This window comes from Corythoichthys intestinalis, chromosome 7, assembly GCF_030265065.1.
Source record: "Corythoichthys intestinalis isolate RoL2023-P3 chromosome 7, ASM3026506v1, whole genome shotgun sequence".
NCBI lineage: Eukaryota > Metazoa > Chordata > Actinopteri > Syngnathiformes > Syngnathidae > Corythoichthys > Corythoichthys intestinalis.
In genome coordinates, this window is record NC_080401.1 from 7,629,647 (window position 1) to 7,644,031 (window position 14,385).

Below are 14,385 nucleotides of genomic sequence, written 5' to 3' on the forward strand. Positions count from 1 at the left end.
ACTCCTCTTGACAGAATTGGTGCAGTTCAGTTAAATCTGATGGCTTTCTGACATGGACTTGTTTCTTCAGCATTGTCCAAAAGTTCTCAATGGGGTTTAAGTCAGGACTTTGGGAAGGCCATTCGAAAACCTTAATTCTAGCCTGATTTAGCCATTCCATTTTGATGTGTGTTTGGGGTCATTGTCCTGTTGGAACACCCAACTGCGCCCAAGACCCAATCTTCGGGCTGATGACGTTAGGTTATCTTCAAGAATTTGAAGGTAATCCTCCTTCTTCATTATCCCATTTATTCTCTGTAAAGCACCAGTTCCATTGGTAGCAAAACAGCCCCACAGCATAATACTACATCCACCGTGCTTGACGGTAGGCATGGTGTACTTGGGGTTAAAGGCCTCACCTTTTCTCCTCCAAACATATTGCTGGGCATTGTGGCCAAACAGCTCGATTTTTGTTTCGTCTGACCACAGAACTTTCTTCCAGAAGGTCTTATCTTTGTCCATGTGATCAGCAGCAAACTTCAGTCGAGCCTTAAGGTGTCGCTTTTGGAGCAAGGGCTTCCTTCTTGCACGGCAGCCTCTCAGTCCATGGAGATGCAAAACACGCTTGACTGTGGACACTGACACCTGTGTTACAGCAGCTTCTAATTCTTGGCAGATCTGCTTTTTGATGATTCTCGGTTAAATCTTCACCCTCCTGACCAATTTTCTCTCAGCAGCAGGTGATAGCTTGCATTTTCTTCCTGATCGTGGCAGTGACAAAATAGTGCCATGCACTTTATACTTACAAACAATTGTTTGCACTGTTGCTCTTGGGACCTGCAGCTGCTTTGAAATGGCTCCAAGTGACTTTCCTGACTTGTTCAAGTCAATGATTTGCTTTTTCAGATCCATGTATGTATATTTTTGACCCAGCAGATTTAATCACTTTTTCTGTTAACCCATAATAAAGTCATAAAAGAACCAAACTTCATGAATGTTTTTTGTGACAAAGAAGTATCCGTTCCAATCACTCTATCAGAGAAAAATCAGAGTTGTAGAAATAACTGGAAACTCAAGAGAGCCATGACATTATGTTCTTCACAAGTGTATGTAAACCTTTGACCACAACTGTATTTAATATACTTAGATAATTTATGGTTATGATATGGTTTTTAATGCCAATCTTTGCTAAAGACTAGCTAAAACTTTTACCTTGATGCTGCTTTTTTTTCTTTTTGTTTTACAAATTTTAATTCATAATTTGTTGTGTGGTAATCAAAGCTTACTTATGTTGTTTTATTGTAAATAGTTGTTTTATTATAAAAGAGCCAGCTCTCTAAAAAGAGCCGAAATTCCCATCACTAGTACTGAGTTGAGGCTTTCATATTCATCCTAGCGGCACTTTCTTTGTTAGAAGTGAAAAAAAAAAAACTTTCATGTAAATGCTAAATATAGTTGAGAAAGGTAATTAAAACTCATAGTATAATAATTAGAGATGTCGATCGGGTCCGATCACGTCAAGTATCGGAATCGGCAAAAAAATATCGGCCATGCCTTTTTTTGATATATAAATATTTTTTAATTAAATTGTTTTCTAATTGTATTTAACGTTACAGACATAATATGTTACACTCATACAGAGTCTTTAGTTTAGGCTTAAGGTAGGGTTATCAAATTTATCCCGATAGCGGTGGTAATTAATTTTTTAAAAAATGTATCACGTTAAAATATTTTACGCAATTAATGCATGGTTTGCACGACCCACTCACGCATTGTCGCGCTCAATCTGAAATGGCGCTGTTTTACCTATACAGAGAGATAAAAGGCAGCGTTAAATGAGTAGAGTGAATTTTGGCATCCTTTGGAGCCTATTTTTAATTGGCTAAAGCCTTACAATCCCTCTCCCTACGATTAATAATATCATGAGAAGCAAGGTAGCAACTGATCTTTATCTTAACACCTTATGTTATTTCCCAACGCAGAGAAGATATATCAATTGGTAGCACTACGCACAGTCATGGTTCCACATCCCATCATGCATTTGGGCATGGCTACAGTATCATTTACTGAAAGCTCAACAAATACACTAGATGGCAATAATTTGTCACAATATACAAAGTCACAAGTCTTTCTATCCGTGGATCCCTCTCACAGAAAGAATGTTAATAATGTAAATGCCATCTTGAGGATTTATTGTCATAATAAACAAATACAGTACTTATGTATTGTATGTTGAATGTATATATTCGTCCGAGTTTTATTCATTTTTTTTCTTAATGCATTGCCAAAATGTATATGATCGGGAAAAATTATCGGGAATGATTGGAATTGAATCGGGAGCAAAAAAAGGCAATCGGATCGGGAAATATCGGGATCGGCAGATACTCAAATTAAAACGATCGGGATCGGATCGGGAGCAAAAAAACATGATCGGAACAACCCTAATAATAATTATATTAATAAAAAATAATAATAAAAATAAAAAAACATTACTGTATGTATGATGGAAAGTAGAGGCGACACAGATCCATGGGAAAAAAAAAAAAAAAAAAAAAGCATTGGGGCTGCTACAGTCTGGAATGTCGCTATTTTGCGACAATAGCGATAGGGGTTATTTTTTTTTTCCATTCATATTTTCCGTGCCTATTTTCCACACAATGGTAGCGGGGCTGCTGGAGTGTATCCCAGCTAATGATGGGCAGCAGACCCTGTACTAGTGATGCACAATAATACATTTTTCAACTACTACCTATAACTGATAATTCCCTCCTCGTTCCAGCTGATAAACGATCATTTCAAGCCGATAATTCTATGGAAAGATATGTGTAAAATTTTAAAGTATACACAAGAGTAAATATTACTGTGCAAAAATAGAATGTATAGCTTTTTTTTCTTCACATCAAATGTGAACAAGCAGTAAATTCCAACAACTAAACAATTGCCACGTTTACATGGAGCCAAATATTCCAATTACAATCGGAATATTTGTTCAAACCGAATAAATGTGTTCCATATAAACACCTCATTCGGAATGAACAGGCCAATACCGAATGGAATTTCATTCCGATTCACAGGGGTGGAATATTCCTTTTCCCAAACTGATTAGAAGTAAAATTATATCATGTAAACAGGGAAGCGGAATTGTCTCTGGTTGCGTTCTTTCTGCGCATGCTCCGTACTGACGTGGTGACGTCACTTGGTGACGTAAGTAACGTCACTTGCAACATGGCTTCCAAGCACACGCACAGCGCACCCACACAACTTTTTAAATGAACGGCGTGTCATTCTGAAGTTTTGTTTCCACTCGAAAAGTTAAAACAGCAGCTGATCTGACGATCGATCTCCATGTTTTGCAACGTGACGCTTTGTTTTGATTAATCTGCGCATCTCAGACGGCAGTTGTCAAACGTCCTTTCGGAATAAAGGCAGACACATGTAAACGCTGGATCGGAATAGATGAAGTGACATGTAAACAGCTGATGTGAAATTTCCATTCGGAATGATTTGAATCGGTATGAATAAAAGTCAGCATGTAAACGTGGCTACTGACAGATTGTCTGACATTGTGTAATGGTAAACATTTGGCAACAATTACTTACAGAGTAAATACCTAAGTTGTACAAAAAGTAAGCCATCCCTAACATATATAACATTACTACACTGCAAAAACACACCTCCAACAGACTAGTTAAATTCCCTTGCTTTCAGAATATCTCTTTTGGAAATAAGTGAAATTATCTGCCAGCGCTTCAAGTAAATTTCTCTCACTTAGATTTCTTGAAATAAGAAATATAGCTAGCTGAAAATAAGCTTAACAGCCTTATTTTAAACAATTAAATATATTTAATCCAAACAAAATTTTCAGAAATGTTCTTTATTCAAGAATAGATATGGTTCAAAACATTATTTGAAAACAATTTTTTCTTGATTTAGGTGAAAAATGACACATTTTTAGATGTATGGGCTTGATAAAAACAAATAGTAATATTAGCATTAGTGAGCCAGGCAGTTCTTGTGAGTGTGGTTTGGTGCATGTTGAAATTATCATCTATCCATTGTGCCGTGATGATAAGCATGCCTACTTGACTGACAACACTTGTCCAAATGTCCGTGGTGAAACTGATGTGATCGGCATGTTTTTCACAAAGAATGGTGGTCGTATAAGGCAGGTAAGCATACATCTAAAAAGTAGCGGGGTTCTAGATGCTCTCGTTCGACCGAGCCTGGCCTCTCTTCCGTCTGTCAAGCCACAAAACGAGCACCTGCATTAGGCCTCAGTCTGGCGGTGGTGCTTAATGAGTTGAATCGGAGATGAGTAGGGGCGGTGCTGCCTGAGACTGAGCCGGCGGCTGCTTGTCAAAAGTGTCTCTAATCGTCACAAGCCCTGTAGTATGCTTTCCACTATTAGCTTTAGCATTCGCACTAGTGGGAGACTTGTATTCGTTCCACAAATCCTTAAATGGCTGATCAGATTAGTGGTGTTGAATGAGGATGCTTTCTTTCCGCCTCGTGACACTTCTGTAGTACATGTTTTGCAGATGGCGAGAGCATTATTTGGTTCACACACGGAAAAGTAACTCACACTTGTGACAGAGCTGCTATGATATCAAGCATTTTGTGTAACGTCACTCATGCGACAGGGGCTTCAGGGGGTGGAGGGGTTGAGGCGGCAGAGCAGAATTGGAAAAAACTGCGTCGATTGCGCACACTTGGGGGCTAATTCAAGTCTATAATTATTGGATTGCATTATTGGTTGATTTTTTAAAAAAAAATCGTGATTATCTGTGTGATGTCATTAACTCATTCACTCCCAGCCATTTTCACCAGAGCAAGGCCCTTCGCTCCCGGCCATTTTACTGGATTTTGACTGATTTTGCAAGGCCCACAGAAAATTCTGTTGTATTGCTATATAAACATGGAACCCACCAAAAGAAAGATTAGACTAGATAAAAGATAGATAAAAAAAAAAAAGATGAAAAAAACTTTTTATTAAAATTATTATTATATTTATTAAAATTTCTCATGAAAAAAAGAGCAATTGAGCTTTTTATGAAAGCATGCATTTCAAACATAACTTTGACTTATACACAGCTATTTTTTGCTTTAGTTATATCCCAAACATCTGAATAATGTTTTCCTTTTAAGATAGACAACAAGACAAATAGAGCTTTGATCTTAAAGTAACTATTTATTTACACATAACTAAACTAATGAACTGTTGAACTATTTGCGCACATAATAATGGGGAAGGCTCTCGGCTGCTCCCGTGGCTAATCTTATGAGTCCGGATCAAGATCGGTCTCACTTTTTTCATCATCTTCATCGTTGGTTTCAACCTCGGGCTAAGGAGTAACGCAAGGTCAGCTCCGCAGAACCCGTGTGGAACCTGACGCTGTTGTGGACGTCATGGTCTTTCTAATCAAGATAGATTTTTTAAAAATCTTTCTTTGACGATGGTTCGTTTTCTTTTCAAAACACTCCTCCAGTGTGGTTTGCCTTTTTATTCCTGATCGTTCTCCACATTTTTCTCAAATTCTCACACGTCTTCACAAGATCCCTCCAACTTCCGTTTCCTGACTATTTTTCTTCTTGGCCTGAGTTCTTACCAAATGCGCTACTGACCTCCAGTGGCCAGTTTTATTGCTTTAAAATGGGTTTTGAGCTTTGTGCATTACATTTTAGATAGATCGGAACCCATAGATGCCTCTTGTAAAAATGTATACGTTTTTGGGAGCAAATGAGTTAATTGCCATTATCGGCCGATAATTATCGTTAACCGATATTATTGTGTTTCTTTGCCCTGTACACCCCATTTTGGCAGTACAAACTGAATTGGTTGCTAGCTATTCACAGGGCATAAGGAGACAAGCAACCATTTCCACACATACTCATACCTGACAATTTAGAGTATTTAATCAGCCTACCATGCACGTTCTGGGGATGTGGGAGGAAACCGGAGCACCCAGAGACAATCCACACAGGCACAGAGAGAACATGCAAACTCCACACATCCAAAAAAAAAAAATGCATGCGAACATGCATTGTTAGCTGATTTAACACTCCTAATTATCCCTCGGTATGAGTTTGTGTGTAGATGGTTGTTCGTCTCCTTGTGCTCTGCGATAAACTGGCAAACAATTTAGGGTTTACCAAGCTCACTGCCCATAGTTGGCTTGGATAGGCTACATCACGCTCATGAGAATAAGTGGCTTGAAAAATGAATGAATGACTAATGTCAGCTGTTGTTTTATATATTTAGAGCTATATAAATAAACTTCATTATGTTGTTTTGATGTTTTTCACTTTTGATGAAACATCTGATTGTCATGCACATCTCGTTGCTGTCAAGGCTGTGCACAGCAGGTGAGAGAAGCCATTCCACCATTAAGATGCACTCTGTGTCAGCAGGACATGTAAACTGTCATGGAGACACAGTGTGCATGGCAAGAAAAGGAGATGTGTTTACATGCTGCTATGTATTCATTTACACTAATAGTTCTTTTCACATAGATAATTAATTAATTAAAAAATACTGTTAATAAAACAAAACTTTCCATATTTCTAGACTCAAAATAAAGTACAATAATGTTAAAGAGAAAGGAATGAGAAAAGCCCATTTCTCAAGCTAAACCTTGTCTTTCTAAATGTGATTTGTGAAAACTAATGCGGTTGGGCATGTTTAAAGGATGTGGCTAACAATGGCCCACTTGCTTTATAGATACAGTGTATACAAAAAAAAAATCTAATAATATTTTAATTTCAAGACGATCAATTCAGGACCTTTCCCCCCCAAAAGTTGTTCTTCTTCTTCATGTTCTGCAGAACACTAACTTCTACTTGAGTGGTGATTTGACAGACCTTCAGCAAAAAAAAAAAAAAGAGATATCACTGAGAGAAATTAGATGGATTTGAGAAAAACAAATAACCAACAGATCTAATCATATACTGTATTTATTTTTGTAGACATTTCCAATTGAAGTCGACTGATATGGGATTCTCAAGGGCCCAAATCTTTAAAAAAAATTCAACCGATTGCCGATGTTCAAAAGCCAATTTTGTAAGCCGATAATTGAGGCTGATCTAGTTTTTTTTAAAGCATGTAGATTATAAAGGATACATAAAGGATTAATTCAGTCTAGTGCCACTAAACCAACGAGTGCGCGATTATTTTTATGAAGATACACACTTGGCAAGAACAGCACATTATTTTCAAATAATTAAACACACCAGGACATCATAACGAGATATAAACAAGTGAGAGTTTAAGAGAATGCCCGCTATGCTAAAGCTAATGCTAACACGAATGCTATGCTAACGCTACAAGTCAAATTTAGAGTGAATGGATTACTCAGTAAACACCTTAAAAGGCTAAAGCAACATTGCATATTCTCTCATGCAATAAAAATAATCTTACAATATTTACAAAATTCTAGAAGCCTGCCTTCAAGCTGCAGTAAGGTCCTTCTGGGGTCCTACCAGTCAGTGGCGGCTACAGTTACCCACCCATAGCAAAGCAAAATTGAAGATGAAATCTTCTTCATGTCTCATTTACAACTCTGGGAAATGAATCAGCAATAATCGAGACCAGGGTGTTTTTCTCAGGTTTCTCAAATTTGTCTCATGAGAAGTAAGTCTCATAGTGAGCATTACATGAGAAGGTCTTCAGAATCGTTTTACTGGCACGATTATTCAATAAAGTCTCAAAGTTGTCTCTTTTCAAGATCTTACCAAGAGACAACTATGAGTAGTTGTGTCGATCTGAAATGCGTCTCAATTTTATCTCGTTGCTTGGAGTCACGATCTCAGTAATGTCTCAGTAAAAGATATGGATGAGCAAAGTATTTTATTTCTTCAACTTGCCTCAAAGCTGCCTCTTTTACTGATCTCGCGGCGCAACCTTCTATTGTGCCAGTCACAAATATTTCTCAATTTGATCTCCTTGCAGTCTGGAATTGCTCATTTAGGGTTTTCAAGATTATTTCATTGTAAGAAAAAATAGTTTCTGCTTTGTCATGTCCAATCACACCTTAATTAATCTCTTGCCAAATCCGAGAAAATATTATAATTGGTCAAATAATTAATTAAATAACATCTGGTTCATTTGGTTCATCTTGTTCAATGTAAAAATTAGAGATGTGACTGAAATTCGGCGAGGAAAACTATCGGCCACTACAAATGCATTATCGGTTTTTGGTTTCGAAGACCAAAAGTTTACCACAAAAGAGTTTAAAGAACCTCAGTCCTCTTGTTTGATGACGTAATCAAAAAAGGGCAACACGCTGGCTAACGGTGTCTCGCTAAAACTACTGGCTCACAGGCAACATGTCTGCGATTTGGAAGTTTTTTTTTTTTTTTTTTTTTTAAATATGAAAGAAATCTATAAATTATTAAATGAACCAAAATATAATACATTTTCTTCATCGCTGCTACACGCTTTCTGAAGTTGCTTTCCATTGATGTGCCACATCACATCGATCATAGTGTATCTGAGACTGTGTGTGGCTCAGAGGTAGGGAAGTCGTTCCCCAAGTCAGAGGTTGTGAGTTCATCTAAGTATCCTTGAGCAAGACACTGAACCCCACGTCGTTGCGTCACCAGCAGGTAGATGAGGATATAGTATCAAAGTGCTTTAAGTGCCTGAAAGTTGCTGTACAAGTTTAACTCCATTTTTAATTAAGAGAATTTCTCTTCTCAAATATTGTTCAAATCTGGTTTTCTCAAATCAATCTCCTTTGTCTCATTCATGTCTTTGCTCATTTTTACTCATCACTTTCTCCTAAGGGTACATATAAGCAGAGAATGAGATAAATTTGAGATGATCAAATTCGTCTCGCGAGACGAGATTAAGCAATAGATGAGTAGCAAATTTTTGCTATGGGCACACAGATGCCTGATCAAAATCCTTTTTTAAATCGGCTTATTTTTTGTTTGCTAATCGGCCAATCGCCGTCCATATATCAGCCGGCCAATACAGTATATCGGTTGACCTCTAATTTCCACTTTTATTTTCTTATTTTTATTCATTATTATTATTGCTTTGATTAATTTATTCATTTATTTCTATATTTATTTTCAATCTTTGAATGTTATTTATTTTGTATTTATAGTGGTTTTCATTTTTATTTATTTGTTAATGTCTTTAATTTCTTTTAATTTTAGCAGCTTCAGTCTTCAATAATGATGGGTGTAGGCGTGGGGGTGATCGTGTAACAGTGCCTAACAAAATACATGTTGTTGTTCCTCATATAACATATACATGTGGAAAAAAATGAACGATCAGAACTTTCCTTGCCTCAATCTTTTTTTCTTTTAATTCAAAAAGACTTGGGGGAACAAAAACGTCCACAAAAACTGAATTCTTAATATTACACGAGTACAGTCCTAATTTCTTTTTACAACGGCTGGCAGTCTACAACCTGCAATCATTAGATGTGAGACAATGGCCAACATCTGTGGCACCTCGACTATCAAAGGCCTGATATAGTGTATGTGAGATTAGCATAATGCTTAGTTCAGGCAAACGTGCTGTGCACCGAGTAGGCAGAAGAAAATAAATGAGCTGTGCCATTTTCGCATTGCTTAAAAGGACTATGATGTGGCTGGAGGCTTTTGAATTTTTGCTTATTTTCTCATACTGTGGTGCTTGCTGGCACAGGCAGAGACATACACTCACATGCACACGCACATTCTGTCAACAGCAAGGTCAGCGGGAATACTTCAACAATACCAGAGGACCTCACCTCTCCCTCAGAGTAACGATTTTGGGCTTGGTGTGGCACCTCTTGCTGAGGGTGAAGAGCTTGTTGATGAGCCGCCTAGATTTGCTCAGAAGCTGCTGAGTGTTGAGCTCCAGCTGTTTGTAGCGCTGATGAATTGCCGGTTCCATTTTCCAGAAGAACTCGACGGCAGATGTGTTCAAAGCATACAATGTGGGAAGTCTCCGAACAAAATTCTGGAATTCGTCTGGAAGGGAGGAAGATAAATGTGAACGGTCTTTTATTATTTGTTATTCTTTTTTTTTTTTTTTTTTTCCTATCACACACACGCCTTCTCCACTTCACTCTAAATATATGTGGCTAATTTAATCGGACTAAATGAGAAAATCCCTTCACGCAGGCCACACAGGCAGCTCTGGGGCTAACTGGAAGTGAAATTGTTTGATGCTTATGATAATGAAATACGGCAGCGCTAAATAAGGGTTTGGATTTTTTTTTTTTTCCCCCCTATTTTTTCATTTTATGAATAGCCAAAAGCTTTCCAAGAGCTTATTTCTTTTTGTAGAGAAAATACTTTAGGTTTGACATTGAGCACAAGGGATAGGAATTTATAGTTTATCAGAGCAACTGTCAAATAAAAGCATGGTTTAACAAACAGATTAGTTCACATGATAGTGAACATCAATTTATTAATTCTCACTGACATGAAACTCAGATGATAAAATGACTGCTTCAGAGGCCATCAATCAAACTATCTTAATGAGGTAAAATCAGGGGTGAAAGTGGCTAGAATTTCTTGCTGGTACTCCCTGACATAAAGGTCGCCACGCAGCCAGAATTTTATTTTATTTTTTTATTTTTTGAGGAGGATGGGGGGTGGGCAGTGCTTAATTTGTAAATCATAAGGTGCCTGAACACAAAGTACATATGACAGCTCAGGGATGATGAGACGAGCACAGGTCCCGGAACATACGCAGCAAATGGTGCTGAGAACAACACACACATGCCCACTTGCCATGCTGTGGGACTTACAAGCCTCAATTTCAGATAATATCCATGGAATAAATGTTATGACAACAATTACCAATTATTTAGGCTATACTCTGCTCAGCACGGGCAATTGCCCACAGGTGGGACTTATAGTAACATCATCTCCCCGTCTTCTCTGGCCCCAAAATTTCCACCGCCTTGTGCAGTCCAAACCCGACAAGCAACAAGTCAGACCTAACTATCCATGCTGCTCATGTGTCAGTCCATCAGGGTGGTTTGCTGCGTGTATCTGGAGCGAAATCGACACAAATCGTCAGATACACTGAAGTCCCCTTTCAGACATACCGATACATTATATCCAGGTAAATTCCTGTGTAAGGTACCCCGACATTTACCCGTGTCATGGCTTTAACACATGGAGGGATATCCCGGGAATAACCAGTGTTCGACACTTTCACAGACAGGCCGGCGCGAATTTATAACCGGACATTATGTCATTTTTGGTCAGCATTAGCAATGAAATAAACCAAACATTTCCAAAGATGGACAATGGACTCTCTTCCTCGGCGCTACGATCCAGTACAAATTTAACTTCGTTTTGATTTCAGTTTAATTTTGCTATTTCCATTTTGCCATGTTGTTAATTGTGAGGTTTGTTTACCACTTTTTGTCTTATTGTGAAGAAAGAGGAGATGGCGATCGGTCCGCCATGATATTTACTTTATCGGCCTTTGTGCTGTGACCCGGGAATTCAACGGTTGTTTTCACACATGCTGCGTCCCGGGTAAGTCTCAGACATTATACTAGGACGCGACCCGGTGAAATTGCTTTCACACACGGGCTACCCATTTTAATCCTGGGATTTAAACAATGTTCAGGTATGTGTGAAAGGGGCTTGAGAGAAATGGCGCCACTGGGGAGAACTAGGTGGAACAAATACATCATAAACATCGGTGGAAACGGATTACGTTACACAAGCCCTTTATTAGGCTTGTTGTTAACACTTGTGTATGTAAATCTGATGTTAGCAGAATGTTTTATTCTTGGAGATGCGTGTGTGGCAACTGGCAGGTTTTTTTTAACATAGTGTTTGGACCGTTGCGGTCATATTTTCAGGATCAAAGCAGCGTTCCAGGCAGTTCTGGCAACAAATCTTTTACCCGAATGGTGTTTCGGACCTTTCCTGCCCACTTTCACTCCCAGGTAAAATTGATTAAATAGTGGAATAAAATATCTTCCCAAGTGATGAATCAGATAAATATTACTGAACATAGTAAAGATCAAAACTCAGGATTCATGTAAAAAACATGCTCGCTCAAAGGATTTTAAAGAATTTCTTTCAATAATAATTATTATTATGTTTGTTAGATCCAAATATTTAATGACACAACCCAAAGTGAAAATTATGGTTCGTTGTTGAACTTTAGAAAATACACAATGTAAATTTAAACTTGAAGAGGATTCAAAATATAACATCTAAATCTGAGAAAAATCTGTGTGGTCCAGTCGGTGAGCTATGGCCTTTTCCAAAACATATTCGAAAAACTAGAATATATTGCATTCACACAGGCATAATAATCACATACAAATAGTTAACAATATGTCTCTCACTGTGCAAGTAAGAACCATGAGTTAGGATCAGTATACAGCTTTGAAATGTCAAAATGTTCTGAATTCAAGAAAAGGTATTGTTCGAAACATTATTTGAAAGAATTTTTTCTTGATTCATGTGGAAAAATTACCAACTTTTAGATGCGGGGGCTTAATAAGAACAAATATAGTGGTACCTTTATATCCAAAGTTAATTTGTTCCAGGACCTTGTTTGTAAGTCGAAATTTTCGTGTGTTGAGCAAGCCATAAGAATACATTATACAGTAATTCCATTCATTCGTTCCACAGCCCCAAAACCTACACTAAATCCTTAATAAATACTGCTGGTACAATTACAAATTGCAATTACACATAGCAAAACAAATAAATTATATATAAACATCGGAATATAACCATAACCATTAATAATAATATTAATAATAAGTTTTTTGCTGTACCGTGATGGTGAGATAGAGAGTGCGGTTCTATTTTACTTATTCTTTTAATGTTTTGTTTCTGGCGTCAACTTCAGTGGACAGTAGGCGTGTTGTGTTTCACAAGTTGATGGAATAAATGATTAAAAACCTGACGAAGCTAGCGATTTCTGTGGCGATGTTACCACAATAATAACTGTCACCTTAACTTATAAAGTCTGGCGAACGCAGGTCGGAGGTGGACCGTCGAGATCAACATTCTACAGCCGTATTGTCGAACCAGTTCAAGGATGCGCACACCATGCTCATATTTTTCCATCATTTCCATCTCCATCTTCCCTAACAGCAGGCAACTGCGTGCCGGATCCGGCCCCAGCTCGCCAGATCCGCATAGCAATCACACCCGCTTAACGTCAGTGCGCCAGATGCGGCCCGGATCAGCACTATGACAGACCAAATGATAGGTTACGCACCGTTCCAGGGAGGACCTTGCAGACCGGACGTGCTCAAACTCCTGCTTAACGTCAGTGTACCAGATGCGGCCTGGATCGGCACTAGGACAGTTTTGCCTTATTTGTCGCCTTAATTGCACAGATGAGTGAGCCGGGGACCATGTGCCGCTGATCATCGTCAGCAGCCAACTTAAAACCGGTCCTTGGCCTCACATCATCACCAGATCAACAACTCACCTACAGGTACTGTATGTGACTTTCAGCTAACAAAGAATCTTGTAATCCTGATACTGAGCTCATTTTTGTGTTTTTCCCCCCATAGATCCTATACTGCTTGCCTGGCAAAACACCTGCCTGCCCGTTTACCTGTTCTATCACCAAATTGCCCACTGGATTCTTTGGACACTATCTTACACTTCCTCTCATCGTCAATGAATTAGGTTCTCCATTACCCCAGAATCTTAACAAATACAATATGTTGTTTACTGTCTAAAAATGGGCCATCTTTAATGTTGAGTTGCTTGTTCCAATTAAAATATTTTGTGAAAAAAAAATGTTATATTGTTATGTTCTTTATGTTTCATTAATATGGTAGCATTAATAAATGGCATGAAAAAGAACGTAAATACAGTGATACCTCAGCTCACGAACATAATTGGTTCCCAGAAACTGTGTGTGAGGCGAAAAGTTCGTCTTCCGAACATTTATTTCCCATAAGAAACCATTAAAATGAGAATAATCCGTTCCCAGGTCCCCATAAAACATAATTTTCTACTAAATAAGCCTTAAAACTACACAAAAATATACCTTATTTTATCTATAATAAATGTGCTATTGTATTATAATTAAAGAAATAAACTGTACTGTATAATAAAGTCGTTTTATTTACCTTTGTGATGGTAGTTGATGGCTTGATGGAATGGAGTGGGAGGAGGAGGGAGGGAGTTACTGTTTGGAAGGAGAGTGTTACCGGCAAAGTGCGCAGTTAGCGTAGACTCCACTGCTGTGCCCCCCACATGCTTTTGGTTGTTAATAAAAGTGCCCACAAAAAGCCATCCGACGCCTCTGGGTGTTTGTATGCACGCCGCCACCTTTCTGGAGAGGAAATCGGGTGAACCGAAGACAACCGACGACAACGAGCCAACGTGACTCGCCGGTCCACTTCTCACGACGGTGGGAAGCTGAAAGCACCGCCAATTACCAGTCGAGGGCGAATTGGTAAC

The 14,385-nt window shown here is 38.4% G+C and overlaps 1 protein-coding gene and 1 long non-coding RNA gene across 2 annotated transcripts in view; one reads left to right on the top strand and one right to left on the bottom strand.

Annotated features, from left to right (window-relative positions):
- The window catches only part of LOC130918508 (uncharacterized), a 51,430-nt gene extending 37,750 nt beyond the window's left edge, over window positions 1-13,680 (top strand). Inside the window, exons 3-4 of the long non-coding RNA XR_009063770.1 lie at window positions 13,057-13,405; window positions 13,485-13,680. This is a non-coding gene — a long non-coding RNA (uncharacterized LOC130918508). The remainder of the gene's footprint in view (window positions 1-13,056; window positions 13,406-13,484) is intronic.
- LOC130918507 (BMP/retinoic acid-inducible neural-specific protein 3-like) overlaps window positions 1-14,385 on the bottom strand; it is a 163,673-nt gene that overhangs the window by 4,770 nt on the left and 144,518 nt on the right. The window contains exon 7 of the mRNA XM_057840250.1: window positions 9,720-9,942. Within this exon, the coding sequence (XP_057696233.1) occupies window positions 9,720-9,942 (223 nt within the window). The remainder of the gene's footprint in view (window positions 1-9,719; window positions 9,943-14,385) is intronic.